This window comes from Capsicum annuum, chromosome 6, assembly GCF_002878395.1.
Source record: "Capsicum annuum cultivar UCD-10X-F1 chromosome 6, UCD10Xv1.1, whole genome shotgun sequence".
NCBI lineage: Eukaryota > Viridiplantae > Streptophyta > Magnoliopsida > Solanales > Solanaceae > Capsicum > Capsicum annuum.
The window spans coordinates 223,461,686-223,479,758 of record NC_061116.1 but is presented as its reverse complement, the minus strand read 5'-3'; the positions used below and the strand labels follow the sequence as shown (position 1 = coordinate 223,479,758).

At 33.1% G+C, this 18,073-nt stretch overlaps 2 protein-coding genes across 3 annotated transcripts; one reads left to right on the top strand and one right to left on the bottom strand.

The window, feature by feature from the left end:
• Positions 1 to 3,484: 3,484 nt before the first annotated feature.
• Positions 3,485 to 7,360, bottom strand: LOC107874615 (laccase-4). Its single transcript, XM_016721377.2, has 6 exons — positions 7,224 to 7,360; positions 6,429 to 6,580; positions 5,910 to 6,154; positions 5,465 to 5,593; positions 4,009 to 4,929; positions 3,485 to 3,828 (listed from the first exon to the last, which is right to left on the bottom strand). Exons 1-6 carry the CDS (start codon positions 7,326 to 7,328, stop codon positions 3,698 to 3,700), a joined length of 1,683 nt encoding a protein of 560 aa, XP_016576863.1. The 5' UTR covers positions 7,329 to 7,360; the 3' UTR covers positions 3,485 to 3,697.
• Positions 7,361 to 13,165: 5,805 nt separating this feature from the next.
• LOC107875491 (protein NRT1/ PTR FAMILY 8.1) lies at positions 13,166 to 17,213 on the top strand. Of its 2 annotated transcripts, none has more exons than XM_016722230.2 (5): positions 13,166 to 13,250; positions 13,647 to 13,777; positions 14,261 to 14,478; positions 15,217 to 15,767; positions 16,225 to 17,213. In XM_016722230.2, exons 2-5 carry the CDS (start codon positions 13,660 to 13,662, stop codon positions 17,057 to 17,059), a joined length of 1,722 nt encoding a protein of 573 aa, XP_016577716.1. In that variant the 5' UTR covers positions 13,166 to 13,250; positions 13,647 to 13,659; the 3' UTR covers positions 17,060 to 17,213. The 2 variants fall into 2 exon arrangements, with proteins under 2 accessions (XP_016577716.1, XP_016577713.1); XM_016722227.2 differs by lacking the exon at positions 13,166 to 13,250 and adding an exon at positions 13,280 to 13,447.
• The last annotated feature ends 860 nt before the right edge of the window (positions 17,214 to 18,073 follow it).

Genomic DNA, 18,073 nt, shown 5'->3' with positions numbered 1-18,073 from the left:
TTAAGATTTCTGACAGTTAACTTCATTTTCTTTGTTTAGAGTAGCACAGTATTCCTCCCTAATTCGTTCTAATTTATGTGCATTATTTGACTAATTGTGGTCTTTAAGAAAGAATGTAAGGGTTTTAAAATTTATGATCCAAAACAAGAATTAAACCCCTAATTTCTGTGACTTAAGACCATCTCATTAGACAAGATAATTGAAATGATTCATAAATATATAAATGTGACTTATTTGCAGACAGATTATAAAGAAAATTGTGCCACATAAATTGAAACAAATTGAGCACTATTAAAAGACAGTCCGGTGCATTAAGTTGTTGCTATGCGCTAGGACTAGAAAAGAGGGTCAAATCACAAAGATTTATTGTGCAATCTTACTCTCATGTGTTTCGGCAAGAGACTGTTTGCGTATCTCAAACCAACAACGTCCTGCTCACATGACAACAATTTTACTACTCACATTAAGGCTTCCCTTCAATTTCCAAGATTTAAAATTTGTCACCTCCCATTTTTTTATACCTTCCTAACAACTCTTTTTTTTTTTTTTTAATTTCTTTGATGACTCAAAAGAGAGTTGAAGGTTGGATGGTTCCCAAACCACACTTCAGAATTGATTATTTTTTACTATTATATTATTGTTGAATATGTGAAGAAGAATAGAGAACTCAAGTTTTTAATTTGAAAAATGATTGCTAGAAAAGGGTAAATGGCAGCATAGTTGTTGAAATGAGTCAGCCTGTTCATAATTTAGAACAAGAACCCAAAAACAAAGAGGAATATTTTTATTTTTTTTTAAATGAGGAGTGGAATTAATCAAATATATAAATGATAGTCCATTACAGGAAATGAGTTGTCACATAATAATAGAACCACTAACATTTTTTGTTTCCATTAAAGGAAAGATTCCTTATTTCCCTCTCTTTCTCTTTCCTAAAATAAAAAAGTCAAAATCAGTGGGTGCATGTGATTTCTGATTTTAGAAAACACACTTGGGTAAACGTGTGCATCACAGCTCACGTGGACACGCGTGCAGCCTGTAATTACTTGCTCTCACCTAAACGACAATGTTTATTCCAATAAGTAGTACTATTAATTTTGAAACAAAAATTCCAATATTAATTTTACTATTCCTTCTTAATATATTTTGATAATCATAATGTTTCGAATGGAATTATATATAACATTTTAACTATTCATTTTGAATTTAAGTTAAGAAGAGCAGGAGATAGTTCGAAAATCTTCACGCAATTAATGTGATTGAATCTATCATATCGAGTTATCATTTGATTTTAGGAAAAGCTATAAGTCATCAGTCGTAGGTGTTCGAACAAGTTATTTATAGATTTATACTTTTATTTTCTAAGTTATCATATTAAATATGATGTGAGAAGTTATATGTTAGTGTTGGTCAATTATGTCAATTAAGCATGATAATGTAAATAATACACTAAACATTAGCTCTTCATTCTATTTGCTCTACGACACCATATTTTCACTAACAATTAAGTATGCCATCGGGCAATATTTTTAAGAAAAAAAAATCTTGAGTTGAAGTAAAAAAAGAGTTCTTGATACAAAAAAATATACACTCCATTTGGACTTTGGAGTTAAAATAGTGATGTATCGCAAGGATATGAGATCTTCAATGAAAATAGATCGCAAGTGTCTGATCAATTGATAAGTTCATGTAAGAACAAATTTTAAGTCTATCTATCTTTTAGAATGCCTCTATTATATATATCACTAAATTTTTGCTACTTGATTTCCATCGTAATGATAAATGATTTGTGTCACTGTGACTAATAATAAGGCAAAGTGACTACATGACTATAACAATTCAAATAAAGTGGCCATCAATCTCTCCCAACCCCCAACCCCCCACCCCAAAAGCAAAATATTTCTAGACAGACCTCTAACAACAGTTGGGGGAGTGCATTAAAGCATAGTAGAGTTGTAAACTCATGACACATAGCTTATGGTTTGTTCATCTGTGTGTCCAACTTCCATTTTAGGAAAGTGCAATTCCAACGTACAAAGATCATTATTCTGCAATATCACTTTAGATGATGTGGAAAGTGGAAACAACAGCACTAACCTAACAATTAAGACTCGTTTATTTAAGATGTATGTATAAGACAGAAATAATCACATTTTAAAATTTTATAGTATTGCTTTCATTTAGTTTTTGGTTTGTATTAAAGCAAGTATAAATAATATAAATACTAACCCTTTTGGAAGTAATTACATTCTCTCCCTATTAATATACACAACATAGCCGACACATACATAAATTCTGTGTATATATTGGGATTTTTGTAATATGTTTAGGAAGTTGGGATTTTTTGTAATATTGAAAATATAAGTTGTGTATTTGTGTAATTTTTAGTTAAAGTAAACCAAGCACTCCTACAAATAACATAAATATCAACCCTTTTGGAAGTAATTACAGTCTCTTCCACTTTTTTAATTACTTTACTCTCTCTCTATTAATATACATAACATAACCGACATATACATAACATTCTGTGTATATGTTGGGATTTTTGTAATATGTTTAGGGAGTTGAGGTTTTTTGTAATATTGAAAATATAAGTTGTGTATTTGTGTAATTTTTAGCAATTTAAATGTTTGTCTTTAATTGGGCCATAAATTAATAGCCCGTGTCTTCCTACAGACAATTAAGCGGGCCCTAATATTGACCCAAATGTTTTTGTTCATGGCGTTCTATTGGGCCCTAAGGCAGAGATAAAACTGGGGCAAACAAAATAAATCCCTACAGTTTGGAGCTTAATTACATAAAATTTTGACATTTTATATAGTTACTGAAAATTTTGATTCTGAGTAACTTTCAATACATCCAATGAAGATATATTTTTTCCTTTGAAAATATAGATAATTAGCTCCCGATATATTCTTTTCAATTTTGGGTCTGTCGAGATACATTATACATCCAACGAAAATACATATTTTCCTTAGTAAAAATACATAATTAGCTCCTGATACAATTTTTTTCAACTTTGGGTATGTTGAGATACATAATTAGCTTCTGATACATCCAATGAAGATACATAATTAGTTGAGATTTTTGTAATTACTTCGTAAGGCTGGAGATTTGTGTAAATATGGTAAATTAAGGTGTATGTTTATGTTATTTTTTCATAAAATTGTCTCACCTTAGACCTTAATTATGGGATTACACCGGATATATTAATGTTGTTATTCAAGTGAAACTCCTCAATTCTTGAAATTGATACACCCAGACAATTGACTACTTTCAAAAATAGGACCAAAAAATGACAAGTTAGACGCTATTTCTACTATACTTTTCAAATTACAATTTTTCCTAGTGTTACCAAATGTTAGAGAAATAGGGTGTCATGATTTTCTTTCATATCAGTCCCATCTTCCATGTCAAAAAACAAAAATAAAAGAAATAGAGAGAGTATACCAACTATTATTAAGAAATGTAGCAAGACAACAGATTGCTCAAAAATAGTTTACAATTTACATATCCACACAAAGCACTAGCATAAAATATAAGTTCATATGATACAAACTCATCCCTTATGACTTTGAAACCTTTTCATTTTAAATAAACAAACTGTTTACTCATAGCAGCTCTTTTGGCCTGCTCAAACAACTCAACCAGTGAATTTACTATGAAAAATATACACACATAAATGATAGGAAATCTTTTAACATTTTGGTAGATCATTGGGAGGGGGTAAAAGAGATTCATTTGGGCCATTTCCATTATCCACCACAAATGCCATCTTAAGTCCCCATGTTGTGTGCACCTCCAAATGGCAATGTAAAAACCAAACCCCTGCAAAATTAACAATAATTTTTATACATGTGAAGTGTAAAAGAATTTTCACACTATCAGATGAACTTAATTACAACGACATGTCATAATAGATGAAATAAACAACTTGGAAGACAACGCTCGCAACATAATGATAGTGCAAATTTTTTTTTTTCTATATTGTTAGCGTATAAATTTTACCTGGATTATTTGCTCGGAACCTGATAGCAACCCAACCACCAGAAGGGGCATTTATAGTGTTCCTCTCAACAGGATCAACAAGGTTGAAGTTTTTAGGGTCTACTTTTGGATTAAAATTTCCTTTGCCTCTTCCAACAACAAAAAAATTGAAGCCATGTAAATGCATTGGATGATTTTCAGGGCTCAACAATCCTGTATCTTGCAATATTAATTGGACACTAGAATTATATTCAAGTCTATAAAGCTTAGTCCCTTCCATTGTCCTCAAATTTTCTGGTGGAATTCCAGTGTAATCAAAGGCATATTGTGGAAACCCAGGGAAATCATCAGTAAACGCTCCACTTCTGTTATTAAAATGTGCATTAAGTAGTGACACACTTGGCATAACAAATGTAACATTATTGATAGCTGCCACAATTCGAAATCCCTTGTAACATGATGCACAAGGGTTGAGTCCAAGACTAATGATGAAAAATAGGGAATGATCAATTTTCATTGGGACTTTTGCTGGATACTTTTTCGAATTCAAGCTTCTGAGAGAGTCCATGAATTTTCTCGCGATAGAGGTGGCGTTTCTATGGGGTGGCACGGTGAATGTGGTGGAAGAGACGTTTGTGCTTATGTACTGCAAAGTTGCAGTTGCTGTCTTGTTGTTCACTAAGATTAATGGAGAATCCATGTAGGGTGATGTTACCATTAAGTATTTTCCACTTTTATGATTTGCTGATAGTATGACATTTGTAGTTTGTCCTGGAGCTGTTAAAATTGTCTCAGTTTCAAAGGGTTTAACGTAGGCAGCATCTACTTCTACCACAGTGAGGTTGTGGCCAGCAATCTTGAAGAAAAGTTCTTCATTCAGTGCAGCATTGATGATTCTCAGTAGGTATTTCTTGCCCGGCTCAACGAGGAAATTGAATCTTTCTGTGGATCATTCGAACCAAAAATGAAAATTAATTCTAACAGAACAAAAAGGCAACCGTCCAATTGAAGGAGTGGTTCGAAGAGAGTTCAACTGAATTTCATTTGACGAAAAATTAAAAGTAGTATGCAAATGGGGTTAAATCAAACTGTTTTGTTATATAAAAAAAATATTGAATCGTCCTGATATTAAGGAGAACTAATGTAATTGCAAAAAATGGTACTCACGACTACTTTCACTTGACATAAAGTTTAAGAAAATAAAAGAACGCTTTAGAATCTTGTGGCCTTAAAGTAAAGTTGTGTCAAATGTACCAAAATACCCTTTAATCTTGTGGTCCTAACCATGTCACGTGGAAAGTTGAAATTAAAGTATTACCAAAAAAAGAAATGGGTCATTCTTTTTAAAACAGACTAAAAAGGAAAGTAGCTCATTCTTTTTGAAACACTAAAATTGCTTTAGGTCACAAGTTCAACTCCAAGGTGTGATATTTTTTAAAATTTCTGACTCCAATACTATCCGAAATAAGGAATTTACCTTGTGATAAGCAGGTAGAGACAGGACCAGGAAGGCCATTGATGGTGTGAGCATCAGAAATATTAGGTGGCAAACCTGATTGTGTTGCTTCATCAATTACAGCTTCAACATCTGACTTCCACCATTCACCTATCAATTGAGCCACCAAATTCGTGGATAGAAAAGGCAAAAATAAAAGGAATCAAACTTGGATAGGATACTGTCATGGTGTGAGTAATCTTGAATTGACAATATAAAAATGCATCAGGGTCGGAACAAGCATTCTAGTTACAGGTTCGGCAGAACTCAGTAAGTTCATCTTTTCTACAATTCAGAACTCATAAACCTCAAAAGCCTAGATCTGCTTCTTACAATAAGCAGTTCAATAATAATGTGAAGCTCTTTACACTATCACTATCAGTTTATATAGATTAATCTCCAAAAAGAAAATACTATGATAGGTTACCTAAAATGATGACAACTTCCTTTTGGGGCTTTGAGAAGGGGTAGGGCAAGTCAAGCGTAGGGAGGATAACAATAGCACCATGGACAGTGGCCCTGAGCCAGAGTATGTGTGCATGCCAAAACAGTGTTCCTCTTTGATCTGTCACTGTAAAATTGTATACATAGCTTTTTCCTGGCTGTATTGGACATTGCGCTATATACGCCGGCCCATCGGACCAACACGTTCGGATTTGTTTCACACCATGCCTGAAATCGAAGAATTAACCTAAATAGCAGCTTATACCAACCACTATATTACAAATAGTCGGCATATGTATGATATGCATATGAATTCATGTGTATGTCAATAGTCACATAGTTTTGTGAGTGTATAACCTGTGTATATCGACCAGCAAAAGTAAAGAGTGAATCTGACCAGCTATTTGGGTAAAGATCACGTAATTTTGCTAAGTTACTTTGTGTTTTTTTTTTTTTTTTAGAAAAATATGTAGGATGGAAAAGTTTGTAATAGAAAACTAACCAGTGGACGGTGAGATTATAGTGAACTTGGTTGACGACTTTGATAAGTAGTGTATCATCTTCCCTAGCATAAATAGTTGGACCAGGAAATTTGCCATTCACTGTTACAGTAGGCTTAGTTGAGCATACTCTTGTTATATTTCTCATCATCACCTGCATGTACAAATCTCAGCTTGGGTGTCAAATGGACAAGTAGTTGGAGTGAATCAAAATTGGTTGAGTTAATAAATTTATGGGTAATTGGGTTGAGTTAATTAGTGTACAATATTATACATGATAAAGCCAAATCATCATTGGAAAATGACATTCCATCTTTTAGTATGTCCATTTGTAGCCAAAACATTTCTGTAAAATATTTGTGCATTAGGGAAAATGACATTCCACTTGTTAATCTTCCATCAGAATATATTCTTCTTTGTGCGTATGACACAAAATCGAGATGCACATGCATGTTTCTATTAACATAAACATACTTGGAAACTTTAATTTCTCTGAAGCTAGTACCTACTTGATTAAAAGTAAGAAATTAATGACATTGTCAAGTTGTAGAAAAGAATGCGTCTATAGTCCATCAAATTTCGAATTTTACTGAGCATGCACGGTTACTAAAAATTTCTATCTCGTGTCACTTAAAAGATAACTATAAAGTAACTGACGTAATAATTGTGAGTTAGTAATCTAGAAAATTAGACAAGCAACGTGTTGAACATGTCAAATTATACTGATAATGTGCTAAGATTTTGTACATTGATAGGGTATAATTAGTAAAAATATAATTATAGAAATATGAACTTACATTGAACTTATAATGACGGATATTGCCTGTGCACTGTACTAACACAGGCCACAAGAGAGCCAACACCACCAAAATTCTCAGCCATTCCCTTATTTTGCCCAACATATTTGATCTCTTTTATATTATAATTTTCTCTATGTACTTAGTGAGCTAGAGAGAAAGTTTTATAAGTAATAACCTTATATATATATATATATATATAGTATCTTTAAGAACATTTTGATTAACTAGTTTGGTGGATAAACTATAGATGCTTCAAGGTGAAGATCAAGCTCATATTTTGATATATTCTAATTTTCTCCCCTTATAATTTACACAAAGTTGTTGCATATAATTGAAACGGTAAACTCCTTTTAGAAGAAAAGCTAACCTCGCTATACATGCATCCAAGATTAATTCAACTTTAACCCTTTAAAGTTTCATGATTCAACTTATTATCACCGACAATACTAACAAAAAAAGTGAAAAACATTATAATTGTAATTAAACTAATTTGTAACTAGTCGTTTTTTATTTTTATTTTTTAGGTAAATACTAACTATATTTCCGGTTATTATGGACAATTCTATAAGCTAAATATCTTTTGGATGACCTGATAATGTAAAAACTTTTATAGAAGTTAAACTCCAAATTTAATATCCCACTTCGAACTTGGGCTGGTCCAACTATATCCTTAATTTGGTTCTGTTACAACAGATTAAATAAAACTTAGCTTAATATGACCAAAGAAAGGGATCAAACTCCAGCTTTGTCGACCATGCTCAAAAACTTGGTCAAAAAGATGACATTTGCAAGAATTGAAAGAGTGCCAACTAAAGCTTTAAATGTTACTTCTAGTAAAATAAAATACTACAATAAAACTCATCGGTAGGTTAAATTAGGATAATTTTACACATGGTTCAGAGAGGATAAAAACCTGATTAAGAGATTAAAGTCAGAGATCAATTAAGCATTATTAAAAGCTTTTTTAATTAGTAAGACCATAATTACACATTTTCTCATGTATTATTGACAAAAAATGAGCTGTATGTTGGCTGTGTTTTTCTCTAAAGAAACATTTGTAGGTGAGTTGCGTTAATTCTTCCAGAAGAGTTTGAAAATTTCTTTTGTGGAAGAAAGAAGTGAAAAAAAAAAAAAAACAAGCTTGTAGTTAGAAAGTGATTATCATGGATACATGGAGCTTACTGTCTCTAATAAAAGTATTTTTGGGACCACAATTCACCAATCGTCCAATGAATAGTTAAATCTAGTCATAATTATGAAAGTTTTGGCTTAGCTTAGTGAAGAATCCAGGAACTAATTAAAGTTAGTGAATTCTCTGGTCTTTATAGTATGTGTTAATTAATATTTCTACACGTGCTAGAGCCTAGAGTACACACATAATTCTAGCCAGACGCAATGAGTTTTGTTAAACCTGTTACATCTAATAATCTAACGTGGATACACGATACTTGTGAGTTAGCTAAGTTGTGAGGACTAACATTTTTAGTGGGTCTTACATAGCGCAAATCTGAAATAGTCGAGTTCGAGCTAGTGAATTTACATACTCGGTATATTCCCACCAAGTGGAGTCTGGGGAGGGTAAGTATTTGTAGTCTATATTACTACCTCAGAGATGAGGTAGAGTGGTTGTTTCCGATAGAACTCCGACAGACATAGGGTAAAAAGGAAAAAGAAAAAAAATACAAAGAATTGGTGAAAAAAAGTTCAATCTAGTGTCTGGAGATGGCATCCATTGGGCCTGGACATTTGCTTGCTTTCCTGGGCTGGGCTTCATCTGCTAAAGCAAATAAAATGTTGGGCCTGACTTTCCTCAAAATTCACTCTAGATTTCACATGTGCCCTTTGAACAATTTCATTTCAACGTTATGCAACTTCATAAGTTTGGTATCCATTTTGATTTGGGTGTGACTACGAAGTTATAAAGAGTTCAAACTATATTATATTATATATATCTAGAGTGAAGTATATTTAAAGGACATGATAAAGTTCATATATTGATTATCTTGGATCTTTATTATTATATTATAAATTAGACTTGGGTGAACAACAACATATCCAGTATATTCCTATATAGTGGAGTTTAGGGAGGATTGAATGTACGCAATCCATACCACTACCTCATAGGTGAGGTAGAGAGGTTGTTTTCGATAGACCCCGGCTCGAGATCAAACACCGTAGGAAAAAACATAATATAAGAACAAGTAACAAAAAGTAGTAACAAAACAATAGACAGTAGCAGAAACAAGATTATCAGTAAATAATACCACCAACAATCTACCGAAACCGTAAACAACACCCAATAATTCCAAGGACAAGATACTATACCCGTGAAACGCTATAACTTCTAGCCCCTATCCTATCAGTCTTCCACCTTTGTACACGTCCTCCACACCTTCCTATCTAGAATCATGTCCTCGGTAGGCTGTAACAGCTCTATGTCATGTCTAAGCACCTTTATCTTGCCTGAATCCATTAATAGCCAACCTCTCGCCCCTCCGCACCGGGGCATTTGAGTCCCCCTCATATGACCGAAAGAGAAAGTAAGTGCAATATGAATGGAAATTGATCTTTGTACCAGATGCATAGAGGCTATCTAATTTTTTGTTCTTGCAAATAGAGGGAATCCTAATTAAAAAATCTTTTTCTTAAATAGGCCATACGTAGTATGAATATGATTAACCGAATCAATGAGCGAATACAAAATAATTTTAAAAATAAACAATTTATTCCTCGTTTGTGTGAACCTGGAATTTATGACTAACTTGCTACATCGTTATGCCGAAATAATAAGGAGCAAGCCTTTTATTATTAGTGATTGATTGATGAATCTTGTTGCTACGTTGACCAGCCACCTTTTGTTATTAGTAAAAATTGATTGATGAATAATCTTGTTGCATTTCATAAACAAGTCACAAATAATTATAAAATTTTTAAATAAAAATTATGTACGTAACTATGTTTTCTAAAAGAAAAATCACAAAATTTTCATCGCCAAATAAACAAGATCTTGCCGGCTTTTGCTGCTTACCTTTGATAGTCAAAAAACTCATTAGTGTTTCATTTTCAATTCCATTGACTCAACTGAGCACATGTACAACGTCACACATACAATTATTGAACACATAATTTTTTATATGCTTAGAATGTGAACACATAATTTTATATGCTTAGAATGTGATTGGAAGAATAGAATTATTTATGATGAGCAAAAACTTACATGCTGTTATATGTGAATGAAAATGGCCCAAAGGCCATGGCGGATGACAGATTTGGGAAGATTAGTACAGTGTGTATTTTAATTTATAAGTTATGACACATACATATGATGTTTACATTAATGTAATAAATGCATCTATGCAAGCTATATTAATTGTATGTTTACTTCTATTACTTTTAAAAATGTAATTCTTAAATTAGACTGTTTATTTTAGTACTACAAACATCTAATCGAATTAATGCGAGTAAGTATTTTTCAAACAAAGACCATTAGGCAGAAGAATATTCAAATTTCAATTTTCAAACCATTTGTTGAATAGCCTTTAGAGAGTTGTAAGTTAATTTTAACCGCATAAATTCCCATTACTACTTTTGTCCACAACGAATCAAATTTGAACACAAGGGTGGGTATAGTTTTCCTTAATTTGCTAAAATATAATGCTGTCCTTCTAGTGTTGGGCCGGGCCAACGTAATCAATGACGATGAGATAGAGATGAACATATAAAGCCGAGATGTGGTGTTAATAGGCTTTGGTTTCGAATTATGGATATGAAAAAAATCATAGAGAGCACTATTTTTGAATGAGACTTATCTAAAACGAATTTATATTAGTCGGTTTTCAATATTATGGGAGTGAACTGGAAACAAAATAAAGAAAGCAAAAGTCGTAATCATGCGATGTTTTATTCTTCTCTTTTCCATGCGCTTGTCAAAGTTTGTGTTAATGGAATTCAGATTAGTTGGCGTTTTGGCTCAATTGGTTACCTTTCACTTTCTTGTTTCACTTTGTTTTCCTCTTTCCATGTTCTCTCCATTCTTTGGTTCACACCAACAACATGTCAAGGTCCCATTAAAATAAAATCCCAACTTTCCTGGGCCAACGATCAATTTATGCCTACCCTAATAAATCTTACTGATTTGAATGTGTTCACAATGTCAAATTCACTCTGACTTTAAAATTTAAATTTAATGAATTTCAATTTTTAATATTCATAACGTTAGATTTATTATATCTTTTAGCTTTTAAATTTATAATTTAATATTTTTTTAACTATGTATACAACTATATGTTTTATGTAAAAATTATTAAATCCAATTGAATAGACAGCTCCATCTGCCTCTGGCTTTGTTGACCTTACATCAAAACGGCATGTCGAAGAAGACCAATTTGTCTTTGAGTACCGCACAAACGAGTCCTTAAAATGATCTTAGCTCACTCACCTTGGTGGGTGCTTGCCACTCCTCGATGGCTCTGATACCCATCCAATGCCCTCTATTTTATTGACAAAGTAACTAATAAGATCCTTAAAAATGGTCAAATCACATGGGCATGGTCAGTGAGCTAGCAGTTCTGCAAGTTTCAACGTTAGTATACCTGCTCCTCTCCATTTTAAGTAGTGTTTGGTCATAAAAATTAAAAAATTTTAAAGTTAGAGTAAGAGTTAGAGTTGTGTTTGCCCATGTATTTTTGAATGATATTTTTAAATTTCTGAAAAGTCTTTTTTAAATTTAATTTTCTGTCCCAAACTTTTTAAAACTATCAAAATTGTCCAACTAATTTATCTACTAATTATACTCGTGAATGGACAGAATTTCACATCAATGATGAAAGGGATCCTGACCTTAAAAATGAAAATATATTTGTCTTTTGGCTTAAAAATCTTACTAAACAATTTCTGTTTCTCATCTTCCCAAGCTAGTGTCTTGTTTATCAAAGTGTTAACCACGACTGAAAGCAAACATGAAGAGATTAATGTGAAGAATACATGAAACAAACCCATCTTAGGATCTAGCTTCTGCAAATCCTACACTATACAATCCAAAGAAAACAGGTCGAAACTATATTGCAAATGTATGTACAGATACGCGATAAAACATATTGGTCAACTATCTCCCGGTACCTGCTGTCGTGATCCATCAACATGCACAAGGAGATCCTCAAAAAGCTCAACTCATTGCTCCAGAATTGCCTAACGCATCACGGCATTACATTAATGTACGTTCGCTTCAGTATCCACAAGTTCTGTAGGTGTATTTATTCAGAATGTTATATGGATTAATAAACGATTATCACCCTGCTAAGACGATTATATAGTAAGTGTAAGAGATATAAAAGCAATAATATTTGATATTGAAGCAAGCATACGCTCTTAAAATAACAGGCAGAGCAAAATAAAGTATAATAAGAGGACAATAAACGAATGATGAGTTGGTCTTCAAACCATATACTTCCGTTAATGATCCCCACGAGTAAAACGTTGTAACAATTATTCATGAATTCTGAAAAAAAAGCATCACGAGAGGGTAGTTGGCAATTGTTTATGGTTGTACAGTTAATAAGGGCTTTTTGTATAATATTAAAAAAATGGGTTATATATAATAAAAATAAAAATTGGAATTGAAATTAAAAAAAAATAAAAACAACAAAAAATTGTTTTCACTTTTCAGAAAAAAATTTTGAAGTTGTTTTTGGAATATCTATGGCCAAACACATGAAAAAAAAAAATTGAAAAAAAATAAATAATTTCTATGGCCAAACGACTTCTAATTTACTTGTCAAAACTACTTTTCAAAAAACTCTTAATTTTTTTAATTTATATTTTTCACCTGATATATTTACAATCATTTAATTTAATTTAATTTTTTTTTTTACTTCCTCAAATTTTGTACTAAATTAAGGCAGACAAATAAATCTAAACACAAGAAGTAGATGTATCATTCAGCCTAAAGAAAAGATTCCGTAATGATTTTGTTTGCACATGAAGTATGTACAGTACTATAGAGGCCACATGTCAACGCATTTAATGGTAGGACATAATAAAACTTTATTCAACGCTTTTAGGATTACTACTTGTTTGGAAAAAAAAAAATGATTACTACTTGCGCAGAGTTCATCTTTCCATCATTATCTATTTATATAATACAGTTTCTTGATTTACTTGATGTAATGTATTATTAGTGCACTAATTTTGCTAAGGAACCCAACGACCACTTCCATATTAAAGTATGTACTATATCATGTTGTTGTTAGATTTTCTGTCTTGTCAGCTGTTGATAATGATTACCTTCAATTAAGTTATTTACAGTTCAATTTTTTTATTGTGTGAAATACCAATATCTTCGAAATTTTGAGTTCTTTTCTTTTTAGAGATTTTCATGTTTGATTTTAATTTTTGTACCTGTTAAAAAATTCTTATTTGCAGCATATAGAAAGCCATGGGAGAGGTTTTTGCAGAAGATGATTTGTATACTAAAGATGGTACAGTTGATTACCGCAATAATCCTGCTAAGAAGAATGAAACTGGAACTTGGAAAGCTTGCCCTTTTATCTTAGGTACACTCACCATGCTCAAAATTCTGCCTTTTTCCTTCTTTTTTTTTGGAACATATTTAATTGTTTGTGTTAAATAAAAGTAATTTCTAAACTGGGCTTGTGTTGTTTCTTGATATTCAGAAATATATGAAGTGGGGTTGTGTTGGTTCTGCTGAGATTGTAAATTCTTGTTCGTGGAGTTTTGGTGATGGTTGTTGTTTAGGGTAGATCGTTTAAAGTACTATTTTGTTGTAGTCTTATTTCTGTTACTATTTGTTGTTTTGTTACTGTAAATTGCATCTTTTTTTTGACTATCTTTGTCTTGGTGTATCAGAAATAGGCTCTCTACCTCACTTCTAAGGTAGTGGTACGGATTGGGTACTCTGTACCCTTCCCAGACCCCACTTTATGGAAATACACTGGGCTTGTTGTTGGTTGTGTTGGTTCTTGATATTCAGAAATCTCTGAATTGGGGTTGTCTTGATTCTTGATATTTCATGGCAGGAAATGAATGTTGTGAAAGATTGGCATATTATGGGATGAGTACAAATCTTGTTCTGTATTTCAAGAAAAGGCTCAACCAACATAGTGCGGTTGCTTCAAAGAATGTCTCAAATTGGTCAGGAACATGCTACATCACACCCCTAATTGGGGCATTTCTAGCAGATGCCTATTTAGGAAGATACTGGACAATTGCTTGTTTCTCAATCATCTATGTAGTTGTAAGTTTTATGATCTGTTGAATTACATTTCTCTCTACTGTAACTCTGTGCTTGCTTGAGAAACTAAAAGAAGAAAAAACTTGGTCTAAGGTAAAACATGTTATGTGCACACGCATAGGGGTGGATGCACTTTATGATCTATGGGTTCTGCCGAATCCAATAACTTGAGCTTAGATTCTCTCTATGTGTTAAAAAATCTGCTAATTATGTACAGTTATTATGACGAACCAGTAACTCCATTGGTCCATGAGTTCAGTGCATCCCGAACCCATAAACTTCAAATCTGGATCCACATCTGTGCACACACTGTTCAACATATTATGTGACTTCTTTGAGAAACTACAAGAAGAAAAATATTAATCTAAGGTAAACATATTATGCACACACACTTGTGCTGAACATGTAAAGGATGAATAATTAAGAGGAAAAAGTAGTTTTTCGAGCCTACTGCAAGGCCTTAAGACTTCGACTAAGGGCACCGCGCGGCACTTGGCAACTAGCTCACGCTTCTTGCTATGCCAAGTGAGCCTTACTACACCCAAGATTGCTAAGAGAATATTAGACGAGAAAGACTAGAGCTTTGCCAAAGAAAACTTTCATACCACTCAAGACTTGAATGCCTTCATTTATATGCCGAGTTATAGTTAATTCTTGTAAACATAAAAATATATATTCAAAATGTCAAACTTAAATTCCTTTTGTTGGGAACTCAGAATCATAAAAGTATGTCTCTTGCAGGGGATGGCTCTTTTGACATTGTCAGCTTCTGTCCCAGGCCTAAAGCCAAGTTGTTCTGGGGATGTCTGTCATCCAAAGGAAGTGCAAACTGCAGTTTGCTTTGTTGCACTTTACCTCATAGCATTGGGTACCGGTGGGATTAAGCCCTGCGTTTCATCTTATGGTGCTGATCAGTTTGATGATGCTGATGAGGTTGAGAAGAAACACAAGTCATCTTTCTTTAATTGGTTCTATTTTTCAATTAATATTGGTGCCCTTGTTGCTTCTTCTGTGCTGGTCTGGATACAAGATAATGTGGGATGGGGCTGGGGTTTTGGAATTCCAGCAGTGACCATGGCCATTGCTGTAGTAAGCTTCTTTTCTGGTACCCGATTGTATCGCAATCAGAAACCCGGAGGGAGCCCTCTGACACGCATATGTCAGGTTCTGGTTGCATCCTTCAGAAAATTTAAAGTTGATGTGCCTGAAGACAAGACTCTCTTGTATGAGACTACAGATGCAGAATCTGCAATCACGGGGAGTCGCAAGCTTGATCATACAAAAGACCTTAGGTGAGCATCCGAAAGCTAGTTATGCTTTTCTTCTTTTTTTGGGAGTTGTTGTGTTCTCACATTTCCATAGGAATGATTCTTGAATGATAGCTAACAAATTATCCATTCAAATCAAACGATTTCTATAATTATTTGTGATGTAATGCGTTTTCCTTAAGAATTAGCAGCTGTTAATATCCTTGAAGAGTTTATATGCTTTTATCTCTAGAGTAATCTGTCTGTGTAGGTATGTATAATTATCTAATAGAGAAAATATTAGTATTATCATCTCTATTACAATGAAAGATTCAATGATCTAGTGATACTTTACTGGACCTGGAAACATTTACACCATGTAGTCTTTGCTGTCCACATTGTCTGATGTGTATCTACTTTCTTTTCATTATTGAGAGTTTTCCTGTTTTCGATATGGTAAATGATGAAATTTAATGATTTACACTCTGATGAAATGATGCAGTTTCTTCGACAAGGCCGCAGTGCAGACAGAATCTGACCATACGAAAGGCAATATAGACTCGTGGAGACTGTGCACTGTGACCCAAGTAGAGGAGCTCAAGTCCATTATACGATTGCTACCTATATGGGCTACGGGGATCATGTTTAGTGCTGTATATGGTCAAATGAGTACCTTGTTTGTGTTGCAAGGAGCGGCCATGAACACTCGTGTTGGAAATTCCAGCTTCAAAATTCCACCAGCATCACTTAGCATTTTCGACACCCTTAGTGTCATATTCTGGGTTCCCATTTACGACCAATTTATTGTCCCAATTGCTAGGAAGATTACAGGTCACAAGAATGGCCTGACACAACTACAGAGAATGGGAACAGGCCTTTTCATATCCATCTTTGCCATGGTATCTGCCGGGATTCTGGAGCTCTATCGGCTAAAATATGTGAAAAGGCATAACTACTATGAACTGAAAGAGGTACCCATGACAATTTTTTGGCAGGTTCCACAATACTTCCTTATAGGTTGTGCAGAAGTCTTCACATTCATCGGTCAGTTGGAGTTCTTCTATGAGCAAGCACCCGATGCCATGAGAAGTTTGTGTTCGGCTTTATCACTGACCAGCGTTGCACTAGGGAATTACTTGAGTTCTTTGCTTGTGACTATCGTCATGAAAATTACAGCCAAGAACGGGAAGCCTGGGTGGATACCGGATAACTTGAACTACGGTCACATTGATTACTTCTACTATCTTTTGGCTTTGCTAAGTGTACTGAATTTGGGAGTTTATCTCGCGATCGCGAAGTGGTATACTTACAAAAGGCCAGTGGGCACTCTACGTTGAACGTTGAAGTAAGTTGCATAATTACAATTGTAAGAGGGTTCAACAACTTGTAAATATAGTTTGTATGGAAGATCACCTCTTGTACACAACCATATTCTGTGAACTGGTCACCATTTTTATACGTATAAATTTCTCTGTGATCTGTTACCTCTCACACAAGCATATTGATTCTTGCTGAAATATATTCAGACATTTACATCACTCACTAGCTCAATGCATACAAGAAAAATACCAAATTTTTTATATCCCAATATAAAAAATTAAAAAAAAATCCGTCACAGAATTTATTATTTAGTTAAAATTTATATTGTTAAATAATTTATGACGGAATAACACGAGTCACAATTTTGTGACGTCCGTCCAAATTTCTATTTTTAAAATTGAAAAAAAAAAAAAAATCATCTTCATAAAAATTGTGATGGATTATTTTGTTCGTCACAAATTTGTGATGGGACTTGTAATAGATCTTCATTTTCATTATAAAGCTGTGACAGATTTCTGACAAGTTATTATTTTTCACACAAATTTGTAAAGGAATTGTGACAGATTATTATTATCATCTTAAATTTATGATAAACTTATAATACGTTATAATTTTTTGTGACTAATTATTATTTCTCTTGCAAATTTGTAATGAAATTGTGATAAATTATTAACTTCATCTTAAATTTATGAAAAAATTGTAATACATTACAATTTAGTTAATTTTTCTGTCGCGAGTTCATCTCAATTTTATGATATACTTGTTTATCATAAATACTATTATATGTAAATAATTGTGTTTTTGTTGTAGTGATGGACTATTACAATTTACATGGTTCCCATCTTTGCTCTCTTAATATGTCTCTGCAGTAAGAGGATTTTGCTTCCACTAAAACTCATGTTAGAACACCAATGATAATAGTATAAGAAATTCAAAATAAAATATGCATGGTTTAGAAAGTCGTTAATACGTTTTTCAAAACCAGTTTGAGCCTCTTTTGTGAAGTAAACGGAATATAAATAACAATTCTA